Raw genomic sequence first — 18254 nt, forward strand, 5'->3', positions numbered from 1 at the left:
TGCTTTGCACAGGCCTCCTGACGGGAGGAATCTTTCCACAGGGCTCCTCGAGTTGTGGAACTGTTGCTACTGTTACCAACAATTGCAACTGTTTATCCATTGTTCCACCAGTGTAGAACTGTTGCTACTGTTACCAACAATTGCAACTGTTTATCCATTGTTCACCTGGCCACCTGGTGAGCCTTTTGACATTGCAAAGTGATGCTGTCATCTACAAAGTTCAGTGGAGAACTGTGCTATGCAGCTTTTATTTGGAGGTGTGTGTGTGTTTGTTTGCTTGTTTGTTTTTTAGTTTCAAGAAACTCCAACCCAGAAAAAAACAAAAAAACAAAAACAAAAACCACCAACAAGCTGGGTGGTGGCACATGCCTTTAATCCCAGCACTTAGGAGGCAGAGTCAGGGGGATCAATGATTTCAAGGCCAATCTGGTCTTCCAGGACAGCCTGGGCTACAGAGAAAAATTGCCTCAAAGAAAAAAATTTTTCCCAAGAAACTTTTCATTTAAAATAAAGACTCATTTTTAATGGGGTGGTAGTGGTGGTGGTGTAGTGATGGTGGTGATGGTGGTGGTAGTGATGGTGGTGGTGGTGGTGGTGGTGGTGGTGGTGGTGGTGGTGGTGGTGGTGGTGGTGGTGGTGGTGGTGGGTGTAGGTGCCTAGCTCAGAAGCATCCGTTCACTGGTGCTAGAGTTACTGGCAGTTGTGAGCTGCCTGATGTCAATGCTGGGAACTGAACTCAGGTCCTCTGCCAAAGTAGCTTGTGCTCTTAACTCCTGAGCTCTTAACTCCAACTCCCTCCTCCCCCCACAAAAAATATTTTTACTTAAAAAAATTACTTTTATGTATTATGCATATGTACTAGGGTGCCCATGTGAAGATCAGAGGACAGACAACATTTGGGAGTCAGTTCTGGCCTTTCCACCACGTGGGTCTCAGGAATTGGACTCAAGTAGTAAGGCTTGATTGAAAGCTCCCTTACAGGAAAAGCTCCCTTAGAGGACGTGCCATCTAGAGGGCCCTCAGAATGTTTTTAAGTAAGCTTATGACTGTGTTGAGCCACATCCACAACTAACCTAAGTCAAATGCAACCTGGGGCCACGGTGGACTCTCCTGGGTAGTGCTAGCCTGGCAGGCAGTCTGGGTCCATCCATTTTGACCTAGATTCTGGGTTTATGCCTCAGGCGTGGTTTGCTAGTGGGCCAACACCAAGGGGACTTTTCCATAAGACACTTCCCACCAAGCCAGGTGCCACAGGGTGCGGGCACAGCTCTTCACCCACGGTCTCATTCTCTCTGCCTCTGGACAGTGGGTGCAGCCATCCACACCCTAGGGCACTAGCCTCCACAGCCGCGATGCCCGCATCCCTCATGGAAACCCGAGGCTGCAGGGACCGCTCTGGAGACGCCCAGCAACAGCCAGGAGGGCAGCAAGTGATGGGGCAAGGATGCATCCGCCCAGCGAGTCGCGTGCCAGGCGGATGCTGGGAGCGCAGAGGACAAAGCCAGGAGCCGCGAGCCTGGGCACGGGTGTGTGCGGAGGAGCCACCAAACGGACGCCGCTGGGCCGGAAGGAGGCCCGGACGCTGAGGCCCGGGGTCCACTGGGTCTGACAGAGCGCTTCAGCACCAGCAGCAGCAACTGCAGCAGCAGCGCAAGCCCGAGGGGCGTTCTGGGTGGAGACATCTTGCTCTCCCAGGTTCAGGAGGCGGAAAGCAGGGGGCGGAACAAGCACAGGGGGCGGGGCTGAGCTGGCCGAGCCCTCCCGGCCCCGCCTCCTGGTCAGCGTCCGGGCTGCAGGCGCGTTGTTGGTTTCGGGTTGTCAGGCAGCGGAGGCGGAAGAGAGACCCGAGGAGGTGACCACGGTGGAGGTGCATCTCGGCCATGCCAGCTGTCGCGGCCTGAGGCTCTCCACCTGCCGCAATCATGAAGGACAATGGTGACTCCAAGGACCAGCAACTCATGGTGAGACCCCCCTACCAAGATCCTCCTTGGTCCCCTCCACCAATCCTGAGACCTGACAGCCTTACACATTAATGTCCACTAAGAGGACACGTGAGAGATGGGGATCTGGAACTGTGCAGAACAACTTTTGCCCAAGTTCTAGACAACAGGTGGCCAGAGGTATGATGCCACCTCCTGAAGCTAAGAAATTAGCATTCCACTTCTCTCCCTCCAAGAAGAGCCTCCTTTGGGCCAAGACTCAGAGGTCAAGACCCAAAAGAGACCGGAGCTGTCGTGTGAGAAAAAAGCTGGGAGTATTCAGTGAACGAGAGAACTTAAACCCAGCCAGGTCTTGCTTTAAAGGAGGCTGGAGCCACAGATATGGAAGACATAAGCCCCCCCTCCCCCAAGTCTGGAGTAGCGAATTATGAGCTGTAACCCAGGCTCTGTCTAAATCAGGACTCTAGATATTTTAGAGACATGCTGGAAGCCACTTGGATAGTCTCTAGGGTCTCCTGGTCTGTGATGGATGAAAATATGGCAGGGAAGGTAGGAAAAGGACCATAGACAGAGAGAGATTCCTGGCTATCAGTGATGGAGGCTGAAACCACGAGGAGAAGCCTTGGTACTTGGGGGACCAGTGGAGATCTCCCTCTCCTAGCTCCCTAGCCTTTGATCTGTGTAAATGGTCCTGCAGCAGCCAGATGGCAGGGCGACATTACTACAATGCCCCCTCTATGTAGGGAACCTGCTTCTAGAAAGAGAAGGGAAGCTTGGACCCAGCCCCGGCGGCCAGTCCCAGACTCTGTGGCACTCTTGCTGGCAGCAAGAAAGGCTTCTTTGAAAGGGTTTGCTCCAGAATGTTCATTGTCTTTAGGGCAGGGATGAGGGTTCTCCCTCCTGCAAGGAGGTCCAGCCAGGAGGCTGATAAGGACAATCTGACAGCCTGTGCAGATGAAATGATCTGAGGACCCTTTGGGTCCACCCAGCATCCAGCAGAAGAGAATCTCCCCATTCCCTAACTCTGTTCTTCTTTTTTTAAAAAAATATTTATTTTATATACATAAATATTTTGCCTGCAAGTATGTCTGTATGGGGGAATCGGATCCCCTAGAAGAGGAGTTATAGACAGCTGTGAGCTGCCATGTGGGTGCTGGGAATTGAACCCGGGTCCCCTGGAAGAGCAGCCAGTGATCTTAACCACTGGGCCATCTCTTCACCCGCCCCCTCCCCCCGACACACACACCAACTCTGTTCTTTTGGGAGACACATGTGTAGGGTGAAGATCCACCATCTCTCTCACTGTCCAGGAAATAAAGAGCAAAGAAAATCCTTGGTGACACTCTTTCTGGGGTTGTTAGGATGCTGTCTCAGGTTGTTAGGATAACAAGGAGAAGATGTCTATCCCATCATAGTTTCCAAGCCATTCCTGTCATAACCCACCACCCTTCCCAGCAGCACGTCACTCACAGATGCAGACAGGTGGCTCTGGTCCCCAAGACTCCAGATTTAAGCCCAAGGGAGTGGCAAGTGTTTAATTTGGGCATGTGACTGATGCAGCCTATGTAGACAATTTCTCCTCTAGGGCTCCCCCGAGGTACAGGCTTTTGAAAAGAGACATAAACTCAGACTCAGCCAGACACCCTATGGACCTGCTGCCCTCTGCCTCAGGCAATGCCCTCAACTCAGTTTTCTTCAGAACCAAGGAGTCAGAGATGGCTAGATGCTGGAGAACACAGGGCTGTTGGGGAAGGAACTCAAAGACCTCATCCCTCCCTCCATGGCCAAGTGTGGTCCTCCTAACCCAGGGCTCTAATCTTCCTCCCAGGTGGCACTAAGGGTCCGGCCCATCAACGTGGCTGAGCTGGAGGAGGGAGCTACCCTCATCGCTCACAAGGTGGACGAGCAGGTACTTGGGGCCACAGCCAGGCGCTGCAGGGTGGAGCCCTGCTCAGCTTGCTTGACACACCTGGCAAGACAGCAAGAGCTCCATGTCTCACCTCAGCAACCTGTGGGTGGGCTATCCACAGCATCACCAAGCTTTCTTCTTCCGGGAAGACTTCCTAAATAAGCCCAAGGAAAGCTAAGAGCATTCAGAGCCTGGGTGGGCCCAGAACGTAAAGTATATCTTGGTGCGCATGGTGTGAACTTTCCCATCAAATATGCCTGCTATCCACAGAGCACACATATTAGAAGCCCACCTCTAGAACATGCAAAGTTGGCAAAGTCCTTCACCATCTGCTCTCCTGGTCCTCATGTCACCATGATGAGGGGGGCCATATGCGGCAATAATTATTCATAAGAAACCTAAAGCATGCTGGGAACTAGGAAAGCCCTCCAACATGAAAAGCCCTGCCTTCCTCCTGTTGCAGAAGTTTACTATGGGGAGAGAAGACAAGGCGCCCATAAGAATTAAAACAAATGAAGATTTGCAGCCTAGGAGGGCTAGGAAAAAAGAGCCTGGTGCCAGGAAAGGAGTAAGGGGCACTGGACCGAGGTTCCCTTAAGAGATAGTGATGAGGTGCTAGAGAGATAGCTCAATGGTTAAAGTGCTTCCTCATGGACATTAGGAGTTTGGATCCCCAGAACCCACATAACATGCTACAAAAATGTCTGTGGGTGTGGTGGCAGTCTTGGAAGGCAGAGACAGGGAACTTGCAGAGTTAGCTAGCTGACAAGAGTAGCCATATCGCTGAGCTTTGGATTTGATTGAGAGGCCCTGTCTTCATGTATGATGTGGAAGAGTGATCCAAGAAGGCTGAAGACTAATTCAGGAGAAAGACAGTAAATTTTGACATTAATTTTAGATGTGTGCATTCAATGCACTCATACCCACATGCATGCAAATGCACACACACACAAGTGAAAAAGGAGAAAGAAAAAGAGGAGAGGTAGTGATGAACCCAGATATGGTGGCATGTGTCTGTAAACCCAACACTCATGAGGCTGAGGCAGGAGGATCAGGAATCCCATGCTGCCATGTGCTTCAAATCAACATCCTGTCTTAACTGGAACTGGAGTGAATTATAAAGAAGAGATCTTGCTGGGTGGTGGTGGTACACACTTTTAATCCCAGCACTCAGGAGAGAGAGGCAGGGGGATCTGTGAGTTCGAGGCCACCAGCCTGGTCTACAGAGTGAGATCCAGGACATCCAGGCCTACATAGAGAAACCCTGTGTTGAAAGTGATAATGAGAATAATATGATGATGATGATGATGATGATGATGATGATGATGATCATAAAGAGATCTTTAGGGATATATTCAAGAGGGAAAATTGCAACCAGAAGGATTTGCCATGTGCAAGACCCTTGAGGTGGGGCCACAGTGCAACTTTATCATTAAGAGAAAGCTACTATGGCTCAAGGGAAGGGTAAGAGGCATGAGGTGAGGTGAGGGAAGGCCCAAACCAAACTCTTGGTCAACATGGTCAAGATGTCTGTTTTGTGTTTGCTTGGGTAGGTACTTCGAGACTCAGGTACTAGAGTGATCCTCAATGGTGGGGCCTGGAACAGGTTTGGTGTGGCAGCCTGACAGTGACCCTTGCCTGTGCTTCAGAGCTGTGTGGTTGGCTACTCTGAGTGCCAGGGCTCACTGCCTGTGTGGTGGGCTCTGGGGTCAGGGGGCATGGAGTGAGAACTGAGAAAGGCTGTGGACAGAGGCTGCCCAGGCCAGGTCCTTTGGGCTGGGCTCAGCAAGGCCCAAATGATTTTCTCCTTTGCTCCTTTCCTCAAAGCCCTTGGGGGAAATGGAGGTGCCTGGAAGAACCCTATATGGTGAGCAGGGGCAGAGAGAATGTACATAGACAGTATAGGAGTCTCAACTCTAAGTAAGGAAGACAGCCCACTGTCTTCTTTTTCACTGATTTGTAGTTTTTGATGTTGTGTGTTTGTTTGAGACAGGGTCTCATATAACCCAGACTGGCCTTGAGCTTACTGCATAACCAGAGATGAACTGATTTTCCTGACTCTTCCTCCCAAGTGTTAAATTTATAGGTGTGCACCACCATTCCCAGGTTATGAAGTGCTAGGAATTCAACCCAAGGCTCTGTGTAGGCTAGGCAAACACTCTACAACAAGATTCCTTCCTTCCTTCCTTCCTTCCTTCCTTCCTTCCTTCCTTCCTTCCTTCCTTTCTTTTTTCTTTTTAACTTTTATTTTTACCCTAGAGTGGGGCTAGGGATCGGATACATACACATCACAGTGCATGTTTGGAGGTCAAAGGGAAGTTTTGGGGAGCTGGTAATCTTCTCCCACTGTGGCTCCCCGGGATCGAACTCAGATCATCAGACTTGGTGGCAAGCAACTTCACCAGCTGAGCCATCTTTCTAGAAGGAAGGTCTTTACTTGCGCCTGCCCAGGACCTGGTGCACAGGAAGAGCCCTATGGATGTCAGTTCTAGTCTGTAGACAGGGGGTCCCCCAGAGCTGCTGTGTGGGCTGTTGAGAGGGGACTGCTAGAAGAGTCAAAGCACTTGGGAAGGGAAACCTCCTCCTAGACAAGGCCACTCCCTATTTGTCCATCTGCCTCCAAGGATATCAGGTTCGTGGTCTGGGACAATGGTGTCTCTCTCGGCTGCTCCTGGCTCAGGGCCACCTTGGGGGTTGATCAATATGAAGTGATGGGAACAGTCCCTGTTAAGTACCCACGCCTGTCAGACACTGGCTCCTTCTGTCTATGAGGGCAGAGGGAGGGCCACCCAGCCTGGCTCTAGCTTACCCCAGTGAGCTACACCTCCCACCAGGCCAGAGCTGGGCCAACCCAACAGTCTGTTTCTTTGTCAGCCGAGGCTCTCAGAGCGCTGTCTAAGCATTATGGGCTCTCCACCCTGCCCCCTGCACACTTCGCCCTCAGCTCCCCAGGGGCTTGTACGGGAGGGCCTGACCTAGCCCCTCTCCTTGCTGCCTGGGAGTGGCTATAACAATAGCCAAGTTGACAGCCTCCTGAGTAAGCCGCCGCTTGGCACATAGGCCCTGGCAACTAGGTGTTTAAGTCACAGGAATCCAAGAACCAACATGGAAGAGAGACTTCACTGCCTCCTGCTCTAACCAGCACCCTGGTCCTGCCCCTCTCTCAGAACCCTGCTGTTCATCTGTCCCTCTTGAGGGATTCCTGGCCCAGAGGAGGGCTCAGGGCTGTAGATCAGTCAGGCCAGTTTTCTCGCTTCTCTCTGAAGATGTAGGGCATGATGGCTGGGCAGTGGGGTGAGCTGGGAGCTAACCCAGGACAGTATGGCAATGGTGATGTGGCTGGGCTCATGTGGTCAGCACAGTGCCCTGCCCCTTCTGAAGAAGAGGTCAGGTAGGGGCTGGGGGCTGGGGCTGGGCTGTCATGGCCTCTGTGTCCTAGCCCCTCTGAGGGACTTACCAAGCAGACTCCTTAGGGCCTTGGGTGGCAGGTCCTGCCTCTCGCTTGCTGTCTCTCCTCAGAGCTGAGTGGGTTCCTCTGCGGGTATCATCTCAGAGTAAGGTAATCCAAGGCTATAGTACAGTCCCTCCCAGAAGCTCAGCCAGCCCATTGGTCATCAGCAGTGGGTACTTCCATAGCCCACGTGTCCATGGGTCCTAAGTAGGGAGAAGTGGAGGGGACTCAGTTACTCACTGATTTAGTCACTATGAGGGGTCCTGAGCCTGCCTTAGGACTGAGCATATCCTTTTGGGACATCTGGAGCTTGGCAGCCTATAGCAATGAGATTTAACAGAAGAGGGAGTGCCAACAGGCAAAGTGTGTTAGGATCTCCTGCCTTAACAGCAGCTGGGGTGAGATGGATACTGAAGCCAGAACCACCCCCACCAAGGAGGCCAAGAAATCAGAAGGGGCCTAAAAAGTATGCCAGTAGGGGTGGTGCTCAGGACAAGCAGCCACTTTCTTCTCCCACACACCCCTCCCAAAGCCTCCTCCCAGCTCCCCAGACTGTGTTTACCTGCAGGATTTAATCATCCAGTAATATGTATAATCCTATAATTAGCCCTTGTCCGACTGCCTGTTTCTGGAGTCTTGTGGAACCACACAAGGGCTCTCCAGGAGGCCCGCAGAGGGCCCAGAACAGTGAGGGAGGGGAAGTGCCATGCAGGAGGGTGGCATGGGGCAGAAAGGCTGGGCCGGGGACCCTGGCTGGGTGCCTGAGGGCCGCTAGTGACTCCGTGGGCCTCTGTTTCCTGTCAGAGCACCAGTTCCACCTCCCTCAAGAGCTGTGGGGAGGATTATAGATGAGGCACGGAGGCCATAGTGAAAGACAAATACAGGATAAAGCAACAGATTCCAGAGATGCAGCTGGAGCTAGCCTGCTTGCTGCCTTGGACACGGTGGAATATGAGGCTCTCTGAGCCATCCATAGAGAGGCTCCTAGGCTCTGTTGTTCCTCAAGAGCAGAGCATAGTGGGAAATGAACAGGGGATAGAGCAAGTTTAACTGCATCCCCAGGCAATCACCAAGCTGCTTCCCATCTCTCTATCCCATTGTATGTCCATGTGATTGGATCATACTCTCTGTGGTCCTTCATGACTGGCTTCATTTCCTTAGTTTAACATTTTCAAGGTTCATGAATATTATAGGTTGTACCAGAATGGTAATCTTTTTCATGACCAAGTAATATTTTAGTGTATAGCCATACTGTAACTTGTTTATCTATTCAACAGTTCATGGGCATTTGAGTTATTTCTGATTTTTTTTTGGCTCTGGTGCATAATGCCACAAGTATATAAGGATTCCTACACCTAGCAGTTAGGTGGGTACAAGGAGAGGGTGCTTGTTACTTCAGACTTGTGGGCCCACCTCTCCAAAGATTTTATGTGATTCTAGGTGGTACCTGGGAAATCTGTGGTTTACAAGCAGCATCCCTTGGGGATCTGTGATAAAGGAATCAGCAAGCTCCCTGAGAGACATCACATCAGGCTATCTTCTAGGTCATGCCACCCACCACCTGGAGCCTCGGGTTCCTCAGAGTCCTGGAATCAGATGAGGTCCTTACCAGGCTATCAGCTAGCCTTGGTGGCCTTATGGGCCCAGTGGGCTCTGCTTTTCCTAGCACCAAAGTCTGCTTTTGTGAGGGCTCATTGGTCTCTGTGTCTACAGCTAGAAATATGACCCACAACAGATGTTCTCATTAGCAAACGAAAATCCAGAATCAGTCTTGCAGGTCTGACATCCACCCAGAATCGGGGTTCTGTTCTATTTCCACCTGTCAGTATACAGGGACTGTGAGCCTGGGTCTCTGGACTGAGGATGAAGCCAGAGGCCACCTGAGGCTTCCTGAGTAGGCTGGGTATCAGTGTGGCTTCCTGTGTCTTGGCTTCAGCCCTGATAGTCCCCCCTTTACCTCCAACTGGGCCAGATTCACAGCCCCCACAGAAGTGATGTCTTGGGCTCAAGGCACACTCAAGGTCACATGACACACTGTCTCTGAGATCTGAAAGAAGCACCTCCAATGGTGACTGTAGAACTCCTGATAACATCTGCATGGAGTGAAGATCCAGGCCAGAGCGAAGACCTGGAAGTGGAGGCCCACAGCTGCCCGGCCCTCTGCCGAGTTAAGCCCAAGGGCTGCAGGGCAGCTGAGACGGAGGGGCTACTTGGGTATGTAGGTGAGTGTCACGCAAGTCCAGGCGGGGTTTCACTGATGGATGGGGAAGGAGACCGGTGGGCTGCCTGACTTCTTCTCTTACCATCTCTCACCTGTGTCTTCAGTGAAGTCTCCTGGTCAAGGGCGGAAGAGTCCCTGGTGCCTGTGCTGCACCTGCTTTGGGCTGTGGCCACACCCACTTCTGTAAGGCAGGGGAACTGCCTTGAGGAACCTGTACATGAGTTTGCAGTGTGTAAGGAAGTGCGTGGGGGCTTGGTGGCCAGAAGGCTGTGCAGATCCCTCTGGTGGACTCATAGATGGCTGCGTCTTCCCTGCTTCTCCAAACCACCTTCCACCTAGGCAGAGCTGTGGTTGTGTTGTTTGTTTCTTTCAGTCAGGGTCTCCCTATGTGGACCAGGCTGGCTTCAAACTTCCTGTGACCCTCCTGCCTCTGCCTCCTTCATGGATGACCAGTAGCAGCTGTCAGGTTTGGCTCCCTGGCACTTTGTGATGAAGTGTCTGTCCATTGTGGCTGGGCTGTGGAGATGTGGACCACATTAAACTGTGCTCTCAGTGCACGGCAGTGGTTGGTTAGATGCAAAGAAGTTTGGTTCCAGGACCGAGGTTCCTCCTCCTCAGCCTACCCATCTCTGCTGCGCCCAGTGAGTGATTGGGAAAACACTATGGGGGCGGGGAAGCCCACTCACTAGGGGTTTAATTGTCTCCCTTCCCCACCCCAAGTTCATATGTTAGAGTCCTAACTCTAGGATCTTAAACAAGGGCTTTGTCAAGAAATACGTACCCATGGATGTAGTTACTTAAGTGAGGATGAGGTCATAGTATGGTGGTTCTGGGCGGTGGTGGTACACACCTTTGATCCCAGCATTTAGGAGGAAGAGGCAGGTGGATCTCTGAGTTCAAGGCCATCCTAGTCTACAGAGAGATTTCCAGAACAGCTAGGACTATATGGAGAAACCCTGTCTGGAAAGAAAGAAAGGCATAGAAAATGAGATGCATGTGCCACGCCTTTAGCGTGGTGCCTGGTACACCCCAAACCTCCTCCAAGAGCAGCCTTATTCAGCAAATGTCCTTGGGCATATGCTGTGTACCAGCCAGGGTGATGTTCAAAGGGTCACTGTGCGCTCACAGCAGGCCCTGGGTCAACACTCTGAGGATACCCAGCAAGAAGGACCAAAGGCAAAAATAAGGCTTTCTTCCCACCCTGCATTTCTCTCTAGAGACCGAAGACCACGTCCAGCCTCGCACCTCTTGGCCTTGCTCATGTGTTTCTCTAAAATGTTCTTCTCCCACGCCCAGCCCCACCTCTCTTAGATGTTTCCGCTCATCCTTGAAGATACAATACCAATGTCATCCCTTCCAGGCTGCCTTCCTGTCCTGGCTGGATTTAGGGGTCTCTCCTCTATACACCAGCTCTCTCCTAGTCATGACCTGACAGTATCAGAAGGCAAGACACCAGGCCTCATGTTTCAGTTTCTCTAAGGCCTTTCCCATGTTTGGGGGGGCTCACTGTGGGTGCTCCACGAGTGAGTTGCAGTAGCTTGAACACCCCAAGCCAGTCTCCATGGCAGCCCAGACTCCTTGCCCAATCCTTACTGGCTCAGCTCTGGTTCACCTGGTCAAGGGGCACAAGGGCTCCATTGTGTGCTGTGGTGGCCAGGAACAACAGTGATATTCTGAGGCTTGGCATGGGGGGGTGTCCTGACAGATGGAGCCTAAACAAAGCCCTCATTAAGTGGTGGCAGGTGGGATGACAGTGCTCTGCTGCAGGGATATTCCAACATCAAAGAAACTGAGTGTCCAGGTGAACTTGGCAATGTCTGAAAGTTATATAAAGGCCATCTGATATGGTGGGTGACAACACATGCTGTTCACCCTCCCCTAGTGAGAGCCCCTTGAGGCTCTGTGTTCACAGGAAGCCCAGTACCCAAGATGACAGTTGTAATGGCTGGTTCTGCTCCTGTTGCAGCCCTTGGAGACCCGTGCCAGGGCCCTCAGAGCCAGGGTTTATCTTCATCTGGGTCTGAAATCTGAGTAGGGCCCAAGCTGCTGATAGCCTGGGATAGGAATCAAACCCTACAGAAGGCTTGGAGTGCCTTCTGGCTGATGCCCTGAGGAGAAACCAGTGGCTGAGGGCAGGTGAAGTCCCCAGGGAACAGTGCAAACCCAATCATTCTGCACAGAGATCACAGTGGCTGCTAGCCTTTGGCCACCTGGGAAGGGCCAGAGTTGGTGGCCTTTCCCCGCACAAAGCCACCATCCAGCCTATCTGTGATTCTCCCCTCCAGCCGGCTCTGATTGGCAGAGATTTCTGTCTTCTGGGGAGTCACCCTCCCCTGGAGAACCATGGAAGGGCCCTGCAGCTGTCTGAGGTCAGGTGAATTCAGAGAGTCCAGGTGCAGGCTGCTCCAGGTGACCAGTGTGTGTGTGTGTGGGGGGGGGTATTGATCCCATGGAATGTGGGGTGGAGTCTATTGGGAATCCCAAGGCACTTGTCCTCCTAAATCTTCAGGCCTCACTGGGGGACTTGGAGGGATCCACTTGGGACCTCCTAAGCTCCTGGGTTCAGTTGAGCATGTAGGCTGGTCTACACTCTCATCATCAACCTCAGTCACCCCTGCATCTCCATGCCTGGCCTATTCACAAGGCTCATGGAATAGTCATGAGCCCAGGCTCTCCTGCTGTTCCCTGGGAGGGGTGGAGTGGGGGCATGGCTATTGTCTCTGCCTTCTCCTAATTGCCCTGTGAAATCTAGCCCCTTCCTGCTTGGCCCTCTGTGAGGACTCAGTTTACCTACTTGTACTGCACCATAGGTGGAATGAGCACTAATGTGAGCAGAGGTGAGTGGGGGATGGGGGCTACTTAGACCATGAAAACTGCTAAGGCAACCCATAGGACCCTGATACAGCAGAGGAAGCAGGAGAGATTAGGGAAGGTTCAGAGGATGCACTGGTACCAGCCTGAGAGCCAAGTAGCCAGAATCCGCATCTCTGGCTCTGCCATTTCCAAGCAACGAGACGCCGGACTAAGAGTAATAATGAGAAATCCACATTGAAGTGCTCAGTAAAGATCTTGTATTGGTTGGGTGTGGTGGTGTCCCAGCATTCATGAGGCTGAGGCAGGAGGATTGCCCTATGCTCAAAGCTAGCAAGGCTACAGACAAGACAAGAAGGAGAAAGAGAAAAATAAAGAAACAATGCTTGACCGGATGGTGGTGGCACACACCTTTAATCTCAGCACTCGGGAGGCAGAGCCAGGTGGATCTCTGTGAGTTCAAGGCCAGCCTGGTCTACAAAGCAAGATCCAGGACAGGCACTAAAACTACACAGAGAAACCCTGTCTCAAAAAAACAAAAAAAGCAAAAACAAAAATCAAAACAAAAACAAAACAAAACAACAACAACAACAACAACAAAAAAAAAACCCAAAAAAAGAAAGAAAGAAACAATGCTTTTTAGTGTGCCCCAAGACCAAATGTTAGTGTGCACCAGGAGTACTGGCAGTGTTCACTGGGAGTGAAGATGTCCCCTCTTCTCTCCTTGCCCGTCCCCTCCCTGGTAGAGGATGGGCTCTAAGGCAAGACATCTGGCCTCTGGGAGCAGCCCCACCTCATTAAGTAAGGATCATGGGACGGCTTATTTCCCCTGGCTGTCTGGCAGAGTCTGGTGTCTAGGGAACCATGCCCGGCACTCCAGGTGCCAGGCAGATCTCAGGGGTACCTATACTGTGTAAGGGAGCCACCCATGTTGCTGCTCTCAGCCTGTCTTCTGTTTGTTTCATTTTTACCACCCTCTGCTTGATAGCAGCATCTTGGGTTAAGGCGGTTAGTGACTTACCCTCCATACCCCTCCCCTGCCTCCATGCCTCTCCCCTGCCTCCATGCCCACTCTCTTCATAGCTCCTTGAAAGAGGGTCACCAAGACTCGGCGTGTGTCACACACTTTGTCTCATGGGCTCTGCTCAGCCCTGAAGGAGATGACACCATCATTTCCTCCCCTGGGGAGAGGACAGAGGCTCAGGCAGGTCCCCATGCAGGCATGAGCCACTCCGCTAATGAGAAGCAGGGCTAGGATTCAGAGCATGTCCCTAGTGTCCTCTTCTATGCCTACTCCCTTTGTCCTCCCCTGAAACTCAATCACCGCCCACCCCAGAGTACCTGAGTGTTTTCTGATGTTTCCTATCCCAAACCCTACCCTAGACCAGGAACCCTAGCAAGAACCTAGCCACTTGCCCTGTATCCTGCTCAGAGCCCTCAGCAAAGCTCAGTACAGGGACCTGGGCAGAATGCTTGGGCAGAGTGAAATGGGCTCTGAGATTGTTCTCAGAAGAGAGGAGAAACCCAGCCAGCCCCGTTCTGCACCTTAATGCATGTGTATACACACAAGGAGTATAGCTACCCCACCCCCACAAGGATGGAATGCTAGCCTAGGGTCCTGCAGTCTCTTTCTAGACCTAGGTCCTAGCCAGGGATGCAGTTATTTTAAGTCCATGTGGGAGGGACCCAAGCCCACCTGTTCTTTCCATACATGTCACCCAGCCATCAGCAGCTCTTTGCCTGCCTTGTTCTACAGTGGTCTAGAAGCTGGTCATGGAGGGTCAGGCAGGGTCCAAAAGCCACAGAGCTGCAGAGATGCAGCTAAGTCTGCTGGATTTTCAGGGCGGTGGTGCATGCCTTTAATCCCAGCACTTGGGAGGCAGGGGCAGATGGATCTCTTGAGTTCAAAGCCAGCTTGATCTACAAAGAGAGTTCTAGGACAGCCAGGGCTACACAGTGAAACCCTGTCTCAGGAGGGGAGAAAATGTCTTCTGGTTTGGAACCCAGGTCCTGGGTTCTGAGTTCTGTCCCTCCACAAGCTAGTGTGTAGCCTGAAAAGTGTTTCTGGACTCTAAATTCCTCACTTGGCAGGCGGGAACATGTGCTTTGCTGCTATTGAAATGGGACAAAGCAAGGCTGTGGTAGAGATGGGGGGGTGTGGTGGGCAAAATGGATCTTGTCACAAAAGACGTGACAACCAGTGGTGTTGCAGTTGCTCTGCCAGTAAAGACAGCATGGGAAGTGGTACTGTGGTTTGCGGAAGAGGCCTTGGAGCTGGGGTTCACATGCCACCCCTCACACACATACACAGCATTCTCTGCTGCCTTGGGATGGTGCCATCTTCAGGTGACAGTCACTCACCACCAAAGATGCTTTGTCTCCCTGATGCCCTTTGTCAGACCTGAAGCCCAGAGAGCAGATAGTTTCCAGGAGAGGTCTCCAGACTGTGGGAACCCCAGGTGACTGTGGTCTCCCCTCTCGGGGACATTTGCAGATGGTGGTTCTCATGGACCCAATGGAGGACCCTGACGACATCCTGCGGGCACACCGGTCCCGGGAGAAGTCATACCTATTTGACGTGGCCTTTGACTTCACTGCCACCCAGGTGAGGGAGAACATGGTCTGGAAACACAGGAAAGACCCTTCACGCTTTGCCCTGCAAGGGAGGATTCTCAGGGGACCCTGCTCACCTTTTCTCCAACATTTACTCAACAATCCGCTTTCTGTAACTTTGCCCATTTTTGGAAGTTGACATGTACTTGCGTGACCCCTCCCCTGCACGTTTGCATGGCCTGACCCCACATGACAGATTGCCTGTACACCTGTAGGGCTGCACACCTGGCTTTCTGCAGAAACATGCTTGGTTAGCACTCACACACCAATTTGCATAGAGTAGCCACCTGAGACTCTCTACAGCTGGCCTCTGTGGGCCAGAAGAAGGACTGTGAAGCCCATCTGGTATAGAGAGAACAGGTGTGGGAAAGACTACAGAAAGTTGACACCCTCCCACCGATCCCATTTTGTCTATCTTCCAGATGCTCAGATGCTCCCAGGGCTGACTCTGCACACTCAGAGCAGGAGTGGGGTGGGAGAGCCACCTGTAAAAGAGGCTTCTCCAGTGTCCTGATCCCTCTTGCAGACTGGTGTCACCCTTGAGGGGTGTAAGCAGAGACTCCCTTCCTCCACTTCCCCCACTCAATTACCTCTAGCTGAGGGCTCTAGAGACAGACACTTACCTGTTCCCAGACAGGACCTTGTCCTGTCTCAGACCTCCAACAAGTCTCTTCTCCCCTACAGGAGATGGTGTATCAGGCCACCACCAAGAGCCTCATTGAAGGTGTCATCTCAGGGTACAATGCCACTGTGTTTGCCTATGGCCCAACAGGTGAGGAGGAAACTCGGACATAGTCAAGGACTGCAGCACCCTTGTTGTCTCCCCTGGAAACTGAGCCCTTCATCCTTCACCAGAGCACCAGCCTGGCCCAAGTAGGCTCAGGAACAGAGCATGGGAATAATCCAAACCTTTTCTCACCCTTCTCCCACAAAGACCCCATTCCTCTGCCATCTAAGAGGGTGCGTCCTCACAGACAACAGCTCAGGGTTTCCAGAGTACCTCTCCAATAAGGCTCTCACCTCTGCCCCTGCCCTGCTGACTGCCACCCTGTCCTATCCAGGCTGTGGGAAGACCTACACCATGCTGGGCACTGACCATGAGCCAGGCATCTATGTTCGGACCCTGAATGACCTGTTCCGAGCCATTGAGGAGACCAGCAATGACATGGAATATGAGGTGTCCATGTCCTACCTAGAGGTAAGTCCCCACCAGGCTTTAATAGGAGGCATATAAGATAGAGTGGTCCACCTCCCTAGAGCCAGTCAATGGCAGTTCCTGGGGTGCTCAGTATGTCTGCTCCCCATCCCACATGTGTAGCATTAGCCCAACTTGATAAAAATTGAGACTCAAGGGCCAGGCATAGTGGTGCCTGCCTCGAATCCCAGCACTTGGAGGGCAGAGGAAGGCTAATCTCTGAGTTCAAGGCTAGTCTGGTCCTCAGAGCAAGTTCCAAGACAGCCAGAGCTATACAGAGAAACCTTGTCTCAAAAAATAAAAACAAGGGGGCTGGAGAGATGGCTAAGAGGTTAAAAGCACCAGCTGTTCCTCCAGAGGTCCTGAGTTCAATTCCCAGGAACCACATGGTGACTCACAACCAACTATAGTGAGATCTGGTGCCCTCTTCTGGCGTGTAGGTATACATACAGGTAGAACACTATATACATAATAAATAAATAAATCTTTAAAAAAAGAGACATGGAGAAGTTAGGCAACTGCCTTTTGGTACATGGTGATGACAGAGCAGAGATTCCAACTTGCGACCCTGTGGCTCTGCATGGTATTGCACTTCACAGTAGCCTGGGCAGCAAGCAGTTGGGCTACCATCCTCAAAAGCTCACCTGTCGTAATCCTTAAGCCAGTCGTTCTCAACCTGTGGATCTGAACCCCTTTTGGGGTGGAATGACCCTTCCCCAGGGGTCGAATAACAAATATCCTGCATATCAGGTGTTTACATTATGATTCATAACAGTAGCGAAATTGGGCTGGAGAGATGGCTCAGAGGTTAAGAGCACTGACTGCTTTTCCAGAGGGTCCTAAGTTCAATTCCAAGCAACCACATGGTGGCTCATGACCATCTGTAATGAGATCTGGCGCCCTCTTCTGTATACATAATAAATAAATAAATCTAAAAAAAATACAAAAAAAAAACAGTAGTGAAATTATAGTTATGCAGTAGCAATGAAAATAATTTTATGGTTGGGGATCACCACAACATAAAAAACTAACTGTATTAAAGAGTCAGAGTATCAGGAAGGTTGACAACTGCCTTGAGCAAACATCTTCCCATTAATGACTTCATGGGTTGAGGGGTGGTCACAGAAGGGGGCGGGAAGTGGGGGGAGGCATCTAAACCAGCAAGCCAGCCTCTATCTGGCTCCTCTGGGAGCTGATAATCTCCGGGGTGATGATGGCTCTGAAGGAGTAGCGGGGAGCAGCCAACAGGTGTTGACTCAGCCAGCTGGGGTGGGGGATGGTGACACCTCAGAGAAGCAGCCTGAAGGTTGCCTAGCAAACAAGCTGAGCTCCCTCGTCTGGCCAGGGATCAGGTCCATGTGTCCAGCCCAGAACTAGCCTCTCTGCAAAGGTAGCCCCGGGTGATTCTGAAACCCTCTGCGACACTGGCTTTGAAGCCTCTACCATCACAGAAAGGAAGTGCTTCCCCACTTAGGATTTCTCTCTCTCACACACACAGGGCCTGGGCTCCAGCAAACAGAAGCACATGGTCCTTCCTTTCTTAGGGGACAGGGGACCCCTCGGGTGCTCCAGGCCTGGACCTCTTGTCCTTCATCTCCCTCCCCACTTCCCATGTCCCATCAGATCTACAATGAGATGATCCGGGACCTGCTGAACCCCGCCCTGGGGTACCTGGAGCTGAGGGAGGACTCCAAAGGGGTGATCCAAGTGGCCGGAATCACTGAAGTCTCTACCATCAATGCCAAGGAGGCAAGTCTCCAGCAACTGGCTAGGACTGTAGACAGGACAATCACTCTCAGGGGAGCAGGACAAGGGACCAAACCTAGGGAGCTACTGGGACAGAGTGGTGGCAAGAGAAGTCATAACCCTCATCACGCCCTGACATACTCATCACACCCTACCATACTCATGCTAGTAAGTAGCCAGGCTACACAGCTTCTCCATTTACACAGAGACCTGTCTGGAGAGGACTGTCCAGGCCCCTTAGCCCACCCTGGAAAGCTAATAGGTTGGACCTCTCCCTCCAACCTCAGGCTTCTCTCTATAGGGTCCCCAAAAAGTCAGCTTGTGTGTCACGCTATGGCTTTTGAAAGTAGGTATAATAACCTCCAAGG

General features: G+C 51.9%; 1 protein-coding gene across 1 annotated transcript; it reads left to right on the forward strand.

Annotated features, from left to right (window-relative positions):
* The first annotated feature begins 1782 nt into the window (after positions 1-1782).
* Kif19 (kinesin family member 19) lies at positions 1783-18230 on the forward strand. The gene is made up of 7 exons (XM_036195326.1): positions 1783-1961; positions 3769-3849; positions 14827-14937; positions 15630-15717; positions 16007-16143; positions 17764-17889; positions 18174-18230. The coding sequence occupies exons 1-7, from the start codon at positions 1923-1925 to the stop codon at positions 18228-18230; spliced, it is 639 nt and encodes a 212-aa protein (XP_036051219.1). The 5' UTR covers positions 1783-1922.
* The last annotated feature ends 24 nt before the right edge of the window (positions 18231-18254 follow it).

The sequence above is a fragment of the Onychomys torridus genome, chromosome 8, assembly GCF_903995425.1.
Source record: "Onychomys torridus chromosome 8, mOncTor1.1, whole genome shotgun sequence".
Classification (NCBI taxonomy): Eukaryota; Metazoa; Chordata; class Mammalia; order Rodentia; family Cricetidae; genus Onychomys; species Onychomys torridus.

Excerpts from the sequence above, each read along its gene's own strand:
- Kif19 (XM_036195326.1), top strand. The coding sequence starts at position 1,923 with ATGAAGGACAATGGTGACTCCAAGGACCAGCAACTCATG. Across the intron at positions 15,718-16,006 it reads GTTTGCCTATGGCCCAACAG|GCTGTGGGAAGACCTACACC; the intron begins GTGAGGAGGAAA and ends TGTCCTATCCAG. Across the intron at positions 16,144-17,763 it reads TGTCCATGTCCTACCTAGAG|ATCTACAATGAGATGATCCG; the intron begins GTAAGTCCCCAC and ends ATGTCCCATCAG.